The sequence below is a fragment of the Alternaria infectoria genome, assembly GCF_024043175.1.
Source record: "Alternaria infectoria strain BMP 0036 chromosome Unknown scaffold_3, whole genome shotgun sequence".
NCBI classification, from domain to species: Eukaryota; Fungi; Ascomycota; class Dothideomycetes; order Pleosporales; family Pleosporaceae; genus Alternaria; species Alternaria infectoria.
Window position 1 is genome coordinate 1,343,105 of NW_026250692.1, and position 14,453 is coordinate 1,357,557.

Below are 14,453 nucleotides of genomic sequence, written 5' to 3' on the forward strand. Positions count from 1 at the left end.
TGGTGGTGGCTTACCATGTGGGTTTGGGCGTTTTCTGACCCCTCCAGTAATAAACGGCAGGCGTAACGACACTGCGTCGTGGCCAGGGACTCTTGGCAAATGAGATTGCACATGTGAAGTTTACGAAGAGCCTGCCGGTGAAAGAAGGGACGGCTAATCGTCGATGAGGTGAGATGCTCGACTTTGCAGGCGAATGGGCAGAGCTACTTGACTGATACGGGAAATGGTGCAAGGGTCCAGGTCGCACACATGTATATTGATTCGCAATGGGCCAGCGTGTGTTCTTACATGACGAGAGGATGCGGGGCGTACTGCTCGTGTACGTTCGCTGCAAGCCGAGCTAGTCGACAGGCATACTGCACACAATTCAAAGGAAATTGCGGCGCAGTGTTGGTACAATACACAGTTCTCTCAAGATACCGATGGCCGAGCACCAAGCGATGAATAGCCGACATCTGTACCTGCATCGGATGAAGATGAAGTTAAATTGAGAAGCATGAGGATGCTTGGTAGCCCCTGCATGTGGCAGGATGCGTTGATGGAGGGTCGTCAAGCGATATGGATCGGGAAGACGTGATATGATTTACCCGTCTTTACCGACGCATCCATCGAGCAAGTATCAACACGGCTGCGCGTAATGGGTACACATAATAGCGACAGGAAGCTATGTGCCGGGCTGATTTGTTAGACGCAGGGTGGCCAAACATCCATGTCGAGCCATGGCGTCGCCGTTCTGACCGTTCTGACGGTAGAAGCTAGCTCTTGCCGGGTCATTAGTTTCGTGAATGTTCCAGGCCATAGGCGAGCTCATGATAGAGCATGAAGGGGCAACCTTGGAAGGCCTAAAGCAGCACGTCGGCCATGCGCCAATGCTGCGGCAGCGGGACGGGTCAACGGGTGTTGTGAGAGGTCGAGCCCGAGGTCGCGCCGGTTGTAGTCACGCTCCCAAAAGCTCGAGGCGTGAGGCAACTCAGCAAGGAGCATCTAAAAGCTACGATAGCGATTATTGGAAGGGTGGTTGGAGACGTTTGACCGTAACGTGGGGTGAGTGGCATGTCTTGCGCGCACATGCCGCAAGTGTGCTGGTGGCTTGGAGATAAGGGCGGCCCGTGCAGCGTTGGACTTGGGGAAGGCACGCAAGCGCCACTAGGACTCGACACCGTGAGGTCGCCGTCGTTTGATAGCGCCGGCAGCCAGCGCCTAAAGACGTTACTGAGTCCGACACGCGAGACGCAAATCTGGAGAACTGTAGAATAGAGTCAAGTGACCGAGAGTGACATTACCGCCTGCAGCTTTGCGGGTTTTTGGGACGTTTGGAGTCATCGGTGTCTGCCGCGGCCAAGGATGGAGGCGGAAGGAGCGAACTCAGCGAAGAAGGAGCGAATGTGCAACATTTCTCCGGTCCATGAGGACGCCGGTCCCCCCTCACCATGCTCCTTACAGCCTCCTTGCAAACGGTAAAGGTAATTGCTAGTCGGCATTTCACTAACAATCACATCACTATTGCACAGCTCTGCCCTTGGACAAGCTCTGCGTCTATTGATTCCATAGATGCGCCACGCTGCGATAACATCTCCCACACCTAAGCCAAATCTAGCTGCACCCCGGCTACTGCACATCCTAGTCGATAGTCCCAACCCGGCACTCTGGAAAGGACACTGACCCTGGGCGCCTCAGTTCCGTGGATGCGCTCGCGCCTCAAGAATACGCCTAAGCCCTGCCAGTCTGGTCGTCAGCACCGCACTCATATCCCGCCCCTGCGCCCATCGCACAAGAAAAAGCAGATTCCTCCAACGGCTGCACTGCAGCGACTCCGACCGACGTGCAGGACCGCTGCACTCTACACTCTTTATCGTCGCTTGTCATCGCGCCGTTGCGCTTATCCACCATGACGATAGACGACGACATGTACGGCACCGAGAAGAGTTTTGGAAGAGCCTCGCAAGGGTCCGACTACTATGGCGAATCATCACGGTACCAGGACGGTTTGGGGAGGAGGGTCATCGAGAGCTTCAAGCGGGACCCGAATTTTGCCATGACTATGACGCCAAAGGGAAGCATGGGGGCTGACGGGAACGTCTTCGATCCAGAAGCCGCGGCGGCGAACACAGCAAACTCACCACTTGCGCGGAGACTGAAAGGTCGCCATCTGCAAATGATAGCAATCGGAGGTTCCATAGGTATGGTTTGGCATGCGTCAACCAAGCGACGATCCACAAACTGACTTTACCAGGTACCGGTCTATTCGTCGGCTCAGGGCAAGCGCTAGCAAATGGTGGTCCAGCATCGCTCGTCATTTGCTACTGCCTTGTAGGTATCATGTTGTACACCACCGTCCACGCATTGGGCGAGATGGCAGTACTCTTTCCTGTCGCTGGTTCCTTCTCGGCATATTCGACGCGCTTCCTGGATCCCGCATGGGGCTTTGCCATGGGTTGGAACTATGCTCTCCAATGGCTTGTCGTACTACCACTGGAAATCGTCGCTGCGACCTTTACAATAGAATACTGGAACGGTGACAAGGTCAACAACAACGCCTGGGTGGCCGTCTTCCTGGTCCTGATCGTTGTCATCAATCTTTTCGGTATCAAAGGGTATGGTGAAGCCGAATTCGTCTTTGCTATTATCAAGATCACAGCAGTAATTGGTTTCATTATCCTCGGTATCATCATCAACATAGGCGGAGGCCCAGATGGGGGCTACATCGGCGGCATGTATTGGCGCGATCCAGGTCCATTTAACAACGGCTTCAAGGGTCTCTGCAGCGTCTTTGTCAACGCCGCGTTTGCCTTCTCTGGAACTGAGCTCGTCGGTCTTGCCGCAGCGGAAACAGCCAATCCACGCAAGTCCTTACCTACCGCTGTCAAGCAGGTCTTTTGGCGCATCTCGCTGTTCTACATCGTCTCTCTGACTATCGTCGGATTGCTGGTTCCTTACAACGATCCGCGTCTGCTTCAAGACAAGAACTCTGCCGATGCTGTCGCCTCGCCCTTCGTCATCGCTATCCAAAATGCCGGAATCCAGGGCCTGCCCTCTGTTTTCAACGCCGTCATCATGATTGCGGTTCTCTCAGTTGGCAACTCCTCCATCTACGGTTCCTCGCGCACGCTCGCTGCACTCGCTGAGCAACACCAAGCTCCCAGGATCTTCGCATACATTGACCGCCAGGGTCGCCCTCTCGTTTCCATTGCTTTTGCTTCCTCCCTTGGTCTCCTCGCTTTCCTTGCCGGCGCGGACCGTAGGCTACAGGACGCCGCCTTCAATTGGCTGCTTGCGTTGTCTGCTCTCTCAGCAGTCTTCACCTGGCTGTCTATCTGCCTAGCACATATCCGCTTCCGTCAAGGTTGGAAAGTGCAAGGACACAGCTTGGATGAGCTCGCCTTCCGCTCACAACCTGGCCTCATTGGATCCTACGTTGGCCTCATCCTCAACATCCTCGTTCTCATTGCACAATTCTACGTGTCCGTCGCTCCAATCGACATGAACATGCTTACAACATCACAACGTCTCCAGCGTTTCTTCAGCGTCTACCTCGCGCTGCCAGTCACCCTTGCCTTTTACTTCCCCTACAAGTTCTGGTTCCGCACCTCGGTCGTGCGTTCGCACAACATGGATCTCGTCACTGGCATCCGCGAGCTCAACATCCAGGCACTGATAGAAGAGGAGCGCGAGGAGAAGAGGAAGTGGCCAAGGTGGAAGAAGGTTTACAAGTTCTTTTGCTGAGAGACACTCTACGGCAGCTTTCTCTTTTGTCCTGTTCTTTTAGCGATGGCGCTACATTAACTTCTTTTCGCGGTGCTCCTTTGTGATACCAGGCGGCATGCTATATAGCATTGCGCAGCCTTGCGATTTGTACTCTCTTTCTTCCTGTATGTTTACTGCTGGTTAGTATTAATAGACGCAGCATAGTGTCTGCACACATCTGTAGGATTGCAAGAATAGAAGAGAAGCTTAACGCTACCCAACATCGTGTACGACCAGGCATGTCGTTGCCTAGCTCAGAGTGTAAAGAAAGACAGCGCACCTTGGGTTCCAGGTTGAGCAAGCATGAAACGTCGGCGCGTACTTTTCCATGTTACGACTCCCACACACCGGAAGCTAATGATACTTCTAAAAAAATCCCACCACCACCACAACTCTGAAACACCCCCAGACCGTCCATCAAGCATTCGAGACCCTTCACTAACTAGCAAAAGGACATAGTCAAAACAAAAAGAAAGGTCTTGCCCGGAATCGAACCGGGGTTGCCGGAAGACACTGATTTTGAGATCAGAATCCGGAGTGATAACCGCTACCTGTATGGTAATTAGCGGGGGCAAGCGAGAAGTGGATGTTGAACAACGTACACTACAAAACCGATAGGAATTTGAGTCTAGCATAAGTTATAATGGAAGTGCGTCTCTTGCAAATCAGCAGGCGCGATCGTGTGTGGAAGAAGGAGCGAGGGTGCAAAACTTTTCGGTCGCATGAGGTGGGGTGGCGGGGTTTCTGATCCAGATGGTGGGGTATTCCAGGTTTTGGAACCATGGAACGCGAATGCGTGAACGGAACGATCCAGCTTGGCTTTGGTTAGAGACTACGACTACCTTTATCGTCCCATCTCCGCAGCGTCGTGTTGACAACATGAAACACGATCACGCCCTGCCACGAGGGAGATGCAACTGCTTTCCACAGCATCCACAGCTACGCCTTCACGCAACATAGCTACAACTGTATTTACCCTTCAATTCTAGCCCTCTGAGGGGTGTCCTACACGTGTGAGCATATAATTAATTTTAGTTGACGGAATCTGCATTCAGGCCATATGTGGGTACGTGAGCTAGCTACACGACACAGGATCCAAGTAAACCAACCATGAGCGAGAAGCTATGCTCGTCGGCCAATCCAGTCTGATAATTGTACACTGAACCGAGGGCCAGGCGTGAAGTACGTGGGTACCCGGTCCACGTAGGTTTCCTCCAACATCGTACGCATAGCACTGATTCCAGCTGCGGAAGCATTCGCCATGTCCCTCGACCTGTTATTCACCTGCACGCCTGTTAATGATGTGCGAGGCAACAGACGCGAGTTAAGCATTGGTTACGGCCTGCACAATAGCGCCCTTGGCTCCTTGATCCAGACCGTCCAGCTTAGCCATGTCGTCCTTGTCAAGTTCGAAACCGTAGATGTCGGCGTTGCCAACAATGCGAGATGGCGTGTCGCTCTTGGGAAGAGGAACGTAGCCCTTTTGCAGACTCCATCGGATGAGAACCTGGTTTGGCTCCTTGTTGTGCTTCTTGGCGATGCTGGCAAGCGTCTCGTCGTTGGCTTTCTCGTTGCGGACGATCGGGCAGTAGGCTTCGACGACGATGTTCTTGGACTGGCAGTACTCGACGACCTCACGCTGTTGACACCAGGGGTGGAGCTAAACGTATCTATCAGTCCGGTTGTTCAATCAAGTGAGAGGTTTGACAAACCTCAATCTGGTTGACAGCAGGTAGGCTGGCCTTGCTATCAATGGAGGCGAGCTCATCGATGTGCTGGATGCCGTAGTTGCTGACACCAATGTCGCGCACGATGCCCTTCTCCTGCGCCTGCTTCAGCGCAAGCCACATTAACTTTCTGGCCTCCTTGCCTCCATTGGGGCTGTGGATAAGAAATAGGTCTGCGTAGCCATCCTTTCCGGCAAGCTTCTCAACGCTCTCGGCGACCTTCTTGTATGTAGATTCGACGTCCTCTCCAGCGCTTAGGATCTTGGACGTGATGTACACATCTTTCCGAGGAAGACCACTTTCCTTCAGCGCTTGACCAACTTGCTCTTCGTTCGCGTAGTACTGGGCTGTGTCGATATGACGGTATCCTGCCTCGAAGGCCTTCTTGCATGAGGCAACACAGACGTCCTTTGGGGACAAGTAGACTCCGAAACCGATTTGTGGAATCTTGTACTGCGAGTTCGGAAGACTCAGAGTCGAATTGATGTTCAGAGAGTTCGCCGACATGATGGATAGCGGGGTAGCGATGAATGGAGAATACTTGAGTGAACTTGTCAGCAATGGACGAGTACTGATGTGCCGAAGAGCAGAGTGCGATGAGCGGAGGAATTGAGAAGGTAGGAGCATACCAAGTTGTTGAGAGAAATGGAGTCGCCATCAAACCTCCTCTAGGTAGCTCTAGACGCATACTGCAGTCGCTCCTGCAGTCGTGATGTCACTGCTTGCAGGTCCATAGTTCGAGAGTGGGTCCGAATACTTTCTGGGCCTGGAGGAGACTGCGTAGGCGGGAATCTGGCAGTTCCCTTATAAGATGGCTAGTCGCGCGATGAGTATCGAATTGTGCGGGAGCGCGTATGTCCGAAGTCAAAAGATCGTTTGACGCGTCTTCGTTGCGCGACCGTGACAACGCAGTTCGCGCTAAGATCTGCGACCTCCATAAATCACCGGCCCCCCTCCACAGCCGTCGCGTGCTTCGAGGTTTGTACCATGTTTTCTCACCATCCAACGTGTGTCGCAACACGTTCTACCCTGCCCGACGGCGATGTTAATGCACCGAATTTACTTGTCGTCCAGAAGACTCCCATCTTTCTTCCCTCCGGGCGGCGAAACACACGCAACTCGCAATCCTCTTCTCCTAAACAATAGCATGCTGTACATCGAGAAGCCAGGAGATTTGGATCTTACCAACACACGGTACGAAGCTCCGACAATCGGTCATGTACGACATTGCACGCTGCATGATTCTTCGTCATTGGTTCTCGCCAACACGTCGGTACCCCGCCATCTTATGTTAAAATTGTGCACTGGTATACCCATCAACGTGCGATGCCATACAACAGCTCGGAGAGTGTCACGAGATGGTCACGGTCAAGACTCGCACGACCTCGTAGTCCCTGAAGACGCTACACAGTGTGTACAAATACCTTGAGGAAGCCAAAGCAGTGGTTCTTGTTTTTTCGTCGAAAGCTTTGTACGGCGTTCGGAGATCAAGCGGTGAGACATCCATTCATAAATGGCGAAGGTTCCTCTATGCCAGAGAACTCGTCTTAATAGTCGTTCATTTGCATCCGTGTTGATATTCTAGAAGGCAGAAGAAACAAGATAGTCATAACAAATTGAGTCAATGGCTGAACAACTAAGACCGACGAGACGGTATGCGTCCTCCTCGATTGGGATCTAAATGGAATTCTTATATCTATATATTAGGTCTCACATTCCACCTATCCAAACCCTGGTATGTTCGAGACGAAAGAGTCGGCGAATAGAGGCGTATACCACTCACACCGATACAGGCCAAGAAGAAACATGTCTACATATGGCATTGTGTGAGTGGACGCCTCATGCGATTGTTCGCGATCCAGACCCTGACTTTATAGTGTCAATGCGGGAAATCAAGCATACCTATTGCGTATGCCGGCTGCCCGGGATGTGGTTATGGAAGATGCGCATACTGCACGACAACACGGGTCCAGGTTCGAGCATCTGCCGCTGGATCTCACTCCTATGTTGGGGGTCGGTTGATCTGTTCGAGACGAGGGCTATCATCACGAAGTTTGAGTAGCAGGACAACATCCCGGTCTGCTGCGTATGATAGTCAACCCAAGCCTTTATCGTCGGGTATGAACATACAGAGACGGAGCCAACAAGCGTTGGACACGATGTCTATTGTTGACAGTTCCGTGGTTCTGCAGCAGGGCGTACCGGGTGCCAGACATTGGGAAGAGAAACCGGTGAGTTACCACGCGATTACCAGGTCTCTGCGATGTGTCATAGCTTGGCGTACCTTCCTAACGCGTGTCTAGCTTTGATACGACAGCCTTCTGAGGCAGTGAAAAGACAGCAAAGCACTCTGTTGCCATCGACTACAAATATCCCCAAAACGAAACAACAGTTTCAGCCCTATTCCCAACTTCTCTCTCAAATTCTGATCTGATGACTTGTACAACGCTTGCTATGAAGCACACCCGCGTTCAGAGCGATCATTATGAGTTGGCACGTATCAGTTTCTCATTTCCTAATGTGGCTGGCTATGATATGCCCAGTGCTTTAGCCTCGGATTTCCCAACTATCTCAGTGCCGCTCATCGGTATGCACTCTCGTCGCAATCGTTCATCTTCAGTATATGATTCGCAAGGCAATCTGCAACATCGAGAGTGCTGGCGCAGTCCAAATGCCCAACGTCCTTCATGCAGTGAGATTCGGCTATCGCCGGAGCCCAACGCCACTGATCGCACCACAGCGCCGGTCCTCGCTGGCCCTGTGTCGCACAAGACTGAGCTCGTGGTAATTGAATCTAAAGGTTAGTCTCCTGCATTTCAGTACTCCTCGTACCGTCCGGAATTTGCCTTACCGGCAGAAGTCGGAGGCTAATATGAATTGTAACGCGGCGGCTACACGTTATGTAGCATAACCACTCACGCCTTTTGAAAAGAAGGCAAGATGGAAGCCTCACGAAAACCTCGTGATGCAATAACGCCCGCAGCTAGCTACGTGTTCAATTCCGACACTGCAATGTGCTTGCCCATGCGCTCACACCGTGCCGTGTGACCATGAGACAGCAAAGAGGCAACACCGCGCAACGTGTCGTGCGTTCAACTCCGTACAGTGCTCAGGAGCATATAAATTAGCCTCCGAGTATCTCTTCAAAGATATCGAGATCCGGCTTCGCACTTCACCTTTTTTGGCATGTTGAGTGTGTCAAAGAAAATGCAACTCGTGTATCTTGGAAACACCTTTCCAACGCGAATCATTTCAGATGACACATGACCATTACAAAGACGGGCAAGCTGCTCCCACAGCACCTTCGTGCAGGTATGTGCACCGCAACAAGGAGCCCCTTGGTTAGAGAGCTTCACTGACTCAAAAAGGGATGCCATGTCTTTAGGTGGCCTTGTTAGCGAGAAACCTTTCTTTTTCTCATTTGCAAAGCGATGGAGCGATTCTTACGACAATGACTCCATTCCCAAGGAGGATCTTCCCTATGTGAAGGAGCTGCGACTTCTGCTATCGGAATTTGAAGTCGGAAGCATTGAGCTTTTTATGCGTGTTTACGAAGACGACTTCATCTCACCACTCCTAGAGACCATAATCCGACTCTACGGCAATATCAAGAAGATTGACCTCGATGAGCCCACCAAGGAAACCATTTGGTTGGACGACCGGACTTATAGCGCATACTATCCAAACTCATCTACTTCGCCCCCTATCGCGGAACTTCGCGATGGCGGATTGGCTCGTCTTCCAGAACAATCCCGGAGCAACGTGGACCAAGATGCTGCTACGAACTCCAATTCAGGTGTCAGAGGAGACGCTTACTCACAGAGCGCTTCAGCTCGATATTCCCCTACCTCGAGATGTCCCAGGGTACCATTGACAGCGAAGATGTTGTACACTTTCCTTTCGGAAGAGGTATTTACTCCCCAATCTCCCGACTTCATTGGGTTCCTTGTTTGGATCTTAAGAGCTCATCAAAGCCACAACACCGTCTCCACGACAGCGTACTCTCTTGTGCTATTGGTGTTACAAAAGAACTACCCACCTATACTACTAGACTTGTTTGCAACTCCGTCCTTGACGAGCCATCGCTGACAGATCATATCAGCGATTCAATGCCGAGAGCTCACCAGACTCAGACCGGCGCCTGATGTGAGTACCGCCTACTGTGGTTGGACTACAGCTGGGCTGACGCCGAGATACAGCTTCATATTGAATCCTGATGGCCACGACTTTTTGGCGCTCATTGAGACAGCGTCGCATCATCAGTATGAGGCTCTCACGGATGTCATTGTCAAATACCATACTCTCCGCCCATCCATGAGCATTAGCCTTTCCGTAAGATATCCTACGTGTCAGCTTGATGGCCAGCTTGTTGATCGATAACTAGACAAAAGGGTTTTCTTCTTATCAACTCAGCTTCCATCTGCCCTTCTTTGCGATGCGAACAGATACATTCCACGGAAAGCGAACCAATTTCAAACCCCGTCGAGAGTGGATGGATCTGTCATTTGTAGCCCAAGTGTTGCCCGAAACAAGTAAGGCCGGCGAGCTTGGTCTCTATCCCGCTCAGATTTCCTTCACGATCTGTGGTACCAGTGTCAAGCAATATGTTGCTTATGGATTCGAGGATGCCGAATTTGACGCAGACCGAGAATTTGGTGAGAATGAGTTCTCGGTGGATGGAAAGCACGCCGATCAAATGACCAAGGGGGAGGAGGACGCAAACCGCCCGATATGGGATCCGAGAGAGTACTTTTTGTTGGTCTTGAGTCATCGGATCCGACAAGTACGCCTAGAATGGGAAGGGTTCATCTTGACTGTAGAGCTTGCTTTCACTATGCGCATGTCTCACCCTTTGAGGTGGCATCATCGCCTGCTTGGCGTCTTACGCAGGACATTGCCGGTTCTGGAAGACATACTGGATGTGTGGGACATCTTCCTCGGAGCAAACGGAGACTACCATTACTTTTCTAATTCAACCGCCGGATCCGATGCTTCGAGATTCCCCAAGATGCTTCACAACATCAACAAAGAATTCGAAGAACTGAGGCGGCTCCATAGAACATTGTCGCGCGTACAGAGTCAGTGCGAAAAAGAAGAAACGTCCACCGGGGCTCGAATGATGCAGCAGAACAACTACATCGCAATGCTCATGGTGCAGTGGCTCGGCCCGCTCGGTCTTGTTATATCCTTCTTCGCTATTGAAAAACCCATCATGGACTTCAAGCGAAACTTGGTTTCCTTTACCGGGTTCAACTTGGTGCTGATGTTGTTGGTTCATCTTGTGCGAGTCGTCGGGGAAGGACACATGTACCGACCTCAATGGTGCGGTACTATTGCAACTCGGGCGGAGAGCATGAGGGAAATCCGTCGCGCGAATGTCACAAGGACCGCAACGGGCGAGCATGTCATACAGCGGAGGCAGACTCATTCGTAGTCCGAGAGGACGGAGAAGTAGCGGCAATGTATATGGACTCGTCTAAGAGGTCTGATACCATTCGAGTATCGCGATGATCTTGTGACGTACGGCTGCATGAGGAAACTTAAGCTAGAATGTGTGAAGGAAGACGCGCCATTGGTCGCAGGAGGATGACAACACCTACCCCGCCCTGTTACATACGAGTGGGCGGGTGATGGGACGAATCAGTATCCTACTGATGATACGCACATATCCAAGATACTGCATACGTTCATCTCATTGATTATGGCTGATGAGGTGCATGAGGCAGACCAATTGTCGAGAAACACGACAGTCCAAGGCTCGCTGTCTGAGCCGACGTGGCAGCCTGCGCTTCTACGATGAGGCTGAGAAGATTCACCGGTGAGCATTTCAGGCTGTTGGACCCATTCTGAGTGCCATAAGGCTCTATTCTGTTTGATTCATCGTTCGGTACCGCATCGTTTTCCGGAAGCCTCGTTTTGAAGCGCAAAACTGGAACACTTTTCAGACGCTGTCGTCAGCAAGGAACGTAGCAAAGGAATACGTCGAAATGGAGGCACTCGAAAATGTGCTCAGTGCTTTGAATCTCGATGTTCCCATGCCTGGGGTCAATAACGCGGAAGTGCTTGCCAATCCGCTCGACGTGTGCCGCACCTACCTCGCCGAAGTACTGGCAGACGCTGTCGGCTGTGACATCAACGTAGCTTACAAGTCCATTCAATGGCCGAACAACATCTTCAATGGCGACCTGGCGGTCATACTCCCGAAGCTCCAGCCTGGTGCTAAAGCTGAAGAAGTGGCTGTTGGGCTTATGAAGAAGGTACGTACCTTCCGCGTTCGACAACGTAAGACATAGCAATCGCTAAGTCAGCCTAGTTTCCAATCGACCATCCCCTCTTCGTCCTGCCATTTCTAGAGGGTGTTCATTTCCGTGTTTTCGTGAAGCCAGAGTCGCTAACCCGCCTCCTCTTACCGTACATCTCAAGTCGGAAAGATGCTTACGGATCCATCCCGTCTCCTGGGGATGCGCGCAAGAAGCTCGTCGTCGAGCTCTCCTCCCCGAACATCACCAGCGAGTTCCAAGGAAAGCACCTGCGGAGCACAATCATCGGCGCATGCATCGGCCGACTATACGAGGCGATGGGATGGGAAGTGACGCGTATCAACTATCTTGGCGACTGGGGCAAGCCTATTGCGCTGTTGTACGTTGGCTGGTCGAAGTACGGCTCGGAAGAGGCGTACGAGACGGATCCGGTCGGACACCTCCTGGAGGTCTACCACAAGATCGAAGAAGACTTCAAGCCCGAACAGGCGGCGAGCAAGGCGGCGCGTGACGAAGTGGCGAAGGAAGGAGAAGATACAGGCGAGGCGCAGGCCGAGATTGAGAGCAAGGGCATCTTCGCAGAACGCAACGAAGCTTTCAAGAAGCTGGAAGAGGGTGATGAGGAGCTCGTTGCCTTCTGGAAGCGCGTGCGAGATGTCAATATCGGTGACTACACCAAGTTCTACGAGCGACTTGGTGTGCGCTTCGATGAGTACTCCGGCGAGTCGCAGATCAAGCCTGAGACTATGGTGGAGGTCGAACAGATACTCAAGGAGAAGGGTATCTCGGAGGAGAGTGGAGGATCTCAGATCATCCACATGCAGAACATAGGTGCGAAGGCTGGTACGGCCATCATCCGCGACCGCTCCGGTAGCAGCACATACCTTCTTCGAGACCTCGCCGCGGTGTTGGAGCGTTCGAGGAAGTACTCGTTCAACAAGATGGTATACGTCGTTGCCAGCGACAATAGCGTCCACTTTACTCAGCTCATCAAGGTGTTGGAGGCGATGGACATGAAGGAGCTCGCCAACAAGCTCCAGCATGTCAAGTTCAGTGAGGTATCGAAAATGGCGGCGACGCTTGGTAAAGGGTACAAGCCGCAGGGTATATTGGACGCATGTGAGGAAGCGATGACTGCGTTGTCGGAAGCCGATGCCGAGAAGCTCGAAGTGGTAGGTGGACTGGACGATGCTAGGGAAGGATTGGCGACATCGTCACTGCTTGTGCAAGAGCTCTCGACTCGCCTGACCACAACACATGCCTTCGATACTGGTGCGATGGCCTCCTTCAAGCTTGGATCGGGTCCGGATCTGCAGTACTGGCTGGCTAAGCTCCGCCAATTGCTCAAAGGTGCTGACGCAGCTGAACTCTCGGATGGAGATTACGAAGTGTTAGCTGAAGAAGACCCGGCCAATCTTCTGCGCATTCTGGCCCAGTACCCGGAGGTTGTGATTGCGACCTACCATTCGCTCGAGCCGGCTGGTGTTGTTACTTATCTCGCTAGTGTGACTGAGCAGCTTGCTGAATGTCTTCCAGAGGGTGCTGAGGGTGAGAAGGTCACCCCCGGTCTGGCGGCGCTCTATGAAGCGACTGCAGTCGTGCTGGAGAATGGCATGAAGCTGCTAGGGTTGGCGCCCATCGCGCAGTCATTGCCGGAGAGAGCGGATACGCCGGTGATGGGATGATGGGATGGTTCTTTCGTGTTCAAATTGACAATGTGTGGGTTCAAGTTGCTATGGGATTGTCGTCGACGCTGTTGACCTTCAGCCTACTTGGGCGTTTTTGGGCTGTCCACTGCGCTGCTGCTTGATAACGACGTAATGGATGATGACCAGTTTTTCTCTAGTCCATACGATGATGACTCAACGATGGATGACTTGCTGTCTAGCCCGTGTCGTGTCGGTCTGCAAACTTTTCGTGTCCGGCAAACTTCAACCCCCTTAATTCTCGTCGGAAAAGTTTTGCTGAAGTTATATATGTCTAATTGTGCTCTCCTTCCATCAATTTCCGATATGGTCTAGTGGCTAGGATTTGCCGCTCTCATCGCAGAGTAAGCTCGCTGTTGCAGCGCAGTGCCGGCAAGGCCCGGGTTCGATTCCCGGTGTCGGAATGTCTCTTTTTGCCATTTCAAAAGTGTTTTTTCTTTTTGCTGTTTGTGCAAAAGTGATCTCTTTCTTTTCCCATCGATGCAAACACCCATCAAGGGCGTGGGCTTCTTTTTGCCCACATGTTGTGACACGAATGTGGTGCGTTGAAGTCGGGTCGATGCGTGTCACGACCTCAATGTCGCACCCTCCATCACCACCCCTTTGTCCCCACCGCCTCATACCAAAAAAGAAACCAGTCGGCTACGCTAGAGTCTACGTTGGCTGGAAAAAGAAGTAAACAACATTCTGGAGCGATCTAAACACCTCCAGGGCTGGGTCTGGTCTTCCCTCGGATAGAGTGCCACCATGCTACCGTAACATCTTTGTCAGTATGAGTCGATCACAGTTCAGCCACGCGCGCCCCTGAGCTTAGGAAGCAACAACTCCAGGTAGCGCGTCTCGCCGCCTCTCGTATTTGCTGATGCATCATCACAACGCCAGGCACACCGCGGCTGCGATTCGTCGCCTAACATTGCAAGGCATGGTGGCGTCGGTAACACCACGAAGTATTGATTTCGACAGGTAGAGAATGTATAACTTCAGGCCTAGTCCACCATGACAGCGATGCCTCTCCA

The 14,453-nt window shown here is 52.1% G+C and overlaps 3 protein-coding genes and 1 non-coding gene across 4 annotated transcripts; 3 read left to right on the forward strand and 1 right to left on the reverse strand.

Annotated features, from left to right (window-relative positions):
* Positions 1–1,888: 1,888 nt before the first annotated feature.
* Positions 1,889–3,723, forward strand: J4E92_002673 (uncharacterized protein; the record flags this gene model as incomplete). Its single annotated transcript, XM_051494076.1, has 2 exons — positions 1,889–2,180; positions 2,234–3,723. 2 exons carry the CDS (start codon positions 1,889–1,891, stop codon positions 3,721–3,723), a joined length of 1,782 nt encoding a protein of 593 aa, XP_051355755.1.
* Positions 3,724–5,068: 1,345 nt separating this feature from the next.
* J4E92_002674 (uncharacterized protein) lies at positions 5,069–5,978 on the reverse strand (the record flags this gene model as incomplete). Its single annotated transcript, XM_051494077.1, has 2 exons — positions 5,069–5,404; positions 5,457–5,978. The coding sequence occupies 2 exons, from the start codon at positions 5,976–5,978 to the stop codon at positions 5,069–5,071; spliced, it is 858 nt and encodes a 285-aa protein (XP_051355756.1).
* Positions 5,979–8,846: 2,868 nt separating this feature from the next.
* Positions 8,847–13,416, forward strand: J4E92_002675 (uncharacterized protein; the record flags this gene model as incomplete). The annotated part of the gene is made up of 6 exons (XM_051494078.1): positions 8,847–9,121; positions 9,268–9,380; positions 9,917–10,226; positions 10,362–10,728; positions 11,417–11,728; positions 11,785–13,416. The coding sequence occupies 6 exons, from the start codon at positions 8,847–8,849 to the stop codon at positions 13,414–13,416; spliced, it is 3,009 nt and encodes a 1,002-aa protein (XP_051355757.1).
* Positions 13,417–13,737: 321 nt separating this feature from the next.
* On the forward strand, positions 13,738–13,841 carry J4E92_002676. The gene has a single exon. It is a non-coding gene; the product is annotated as a tRNA-Glu (tRNA).
* The last annotated feature ends 612 nt before the right edge of the window (positions 13,842–14,453 follow it).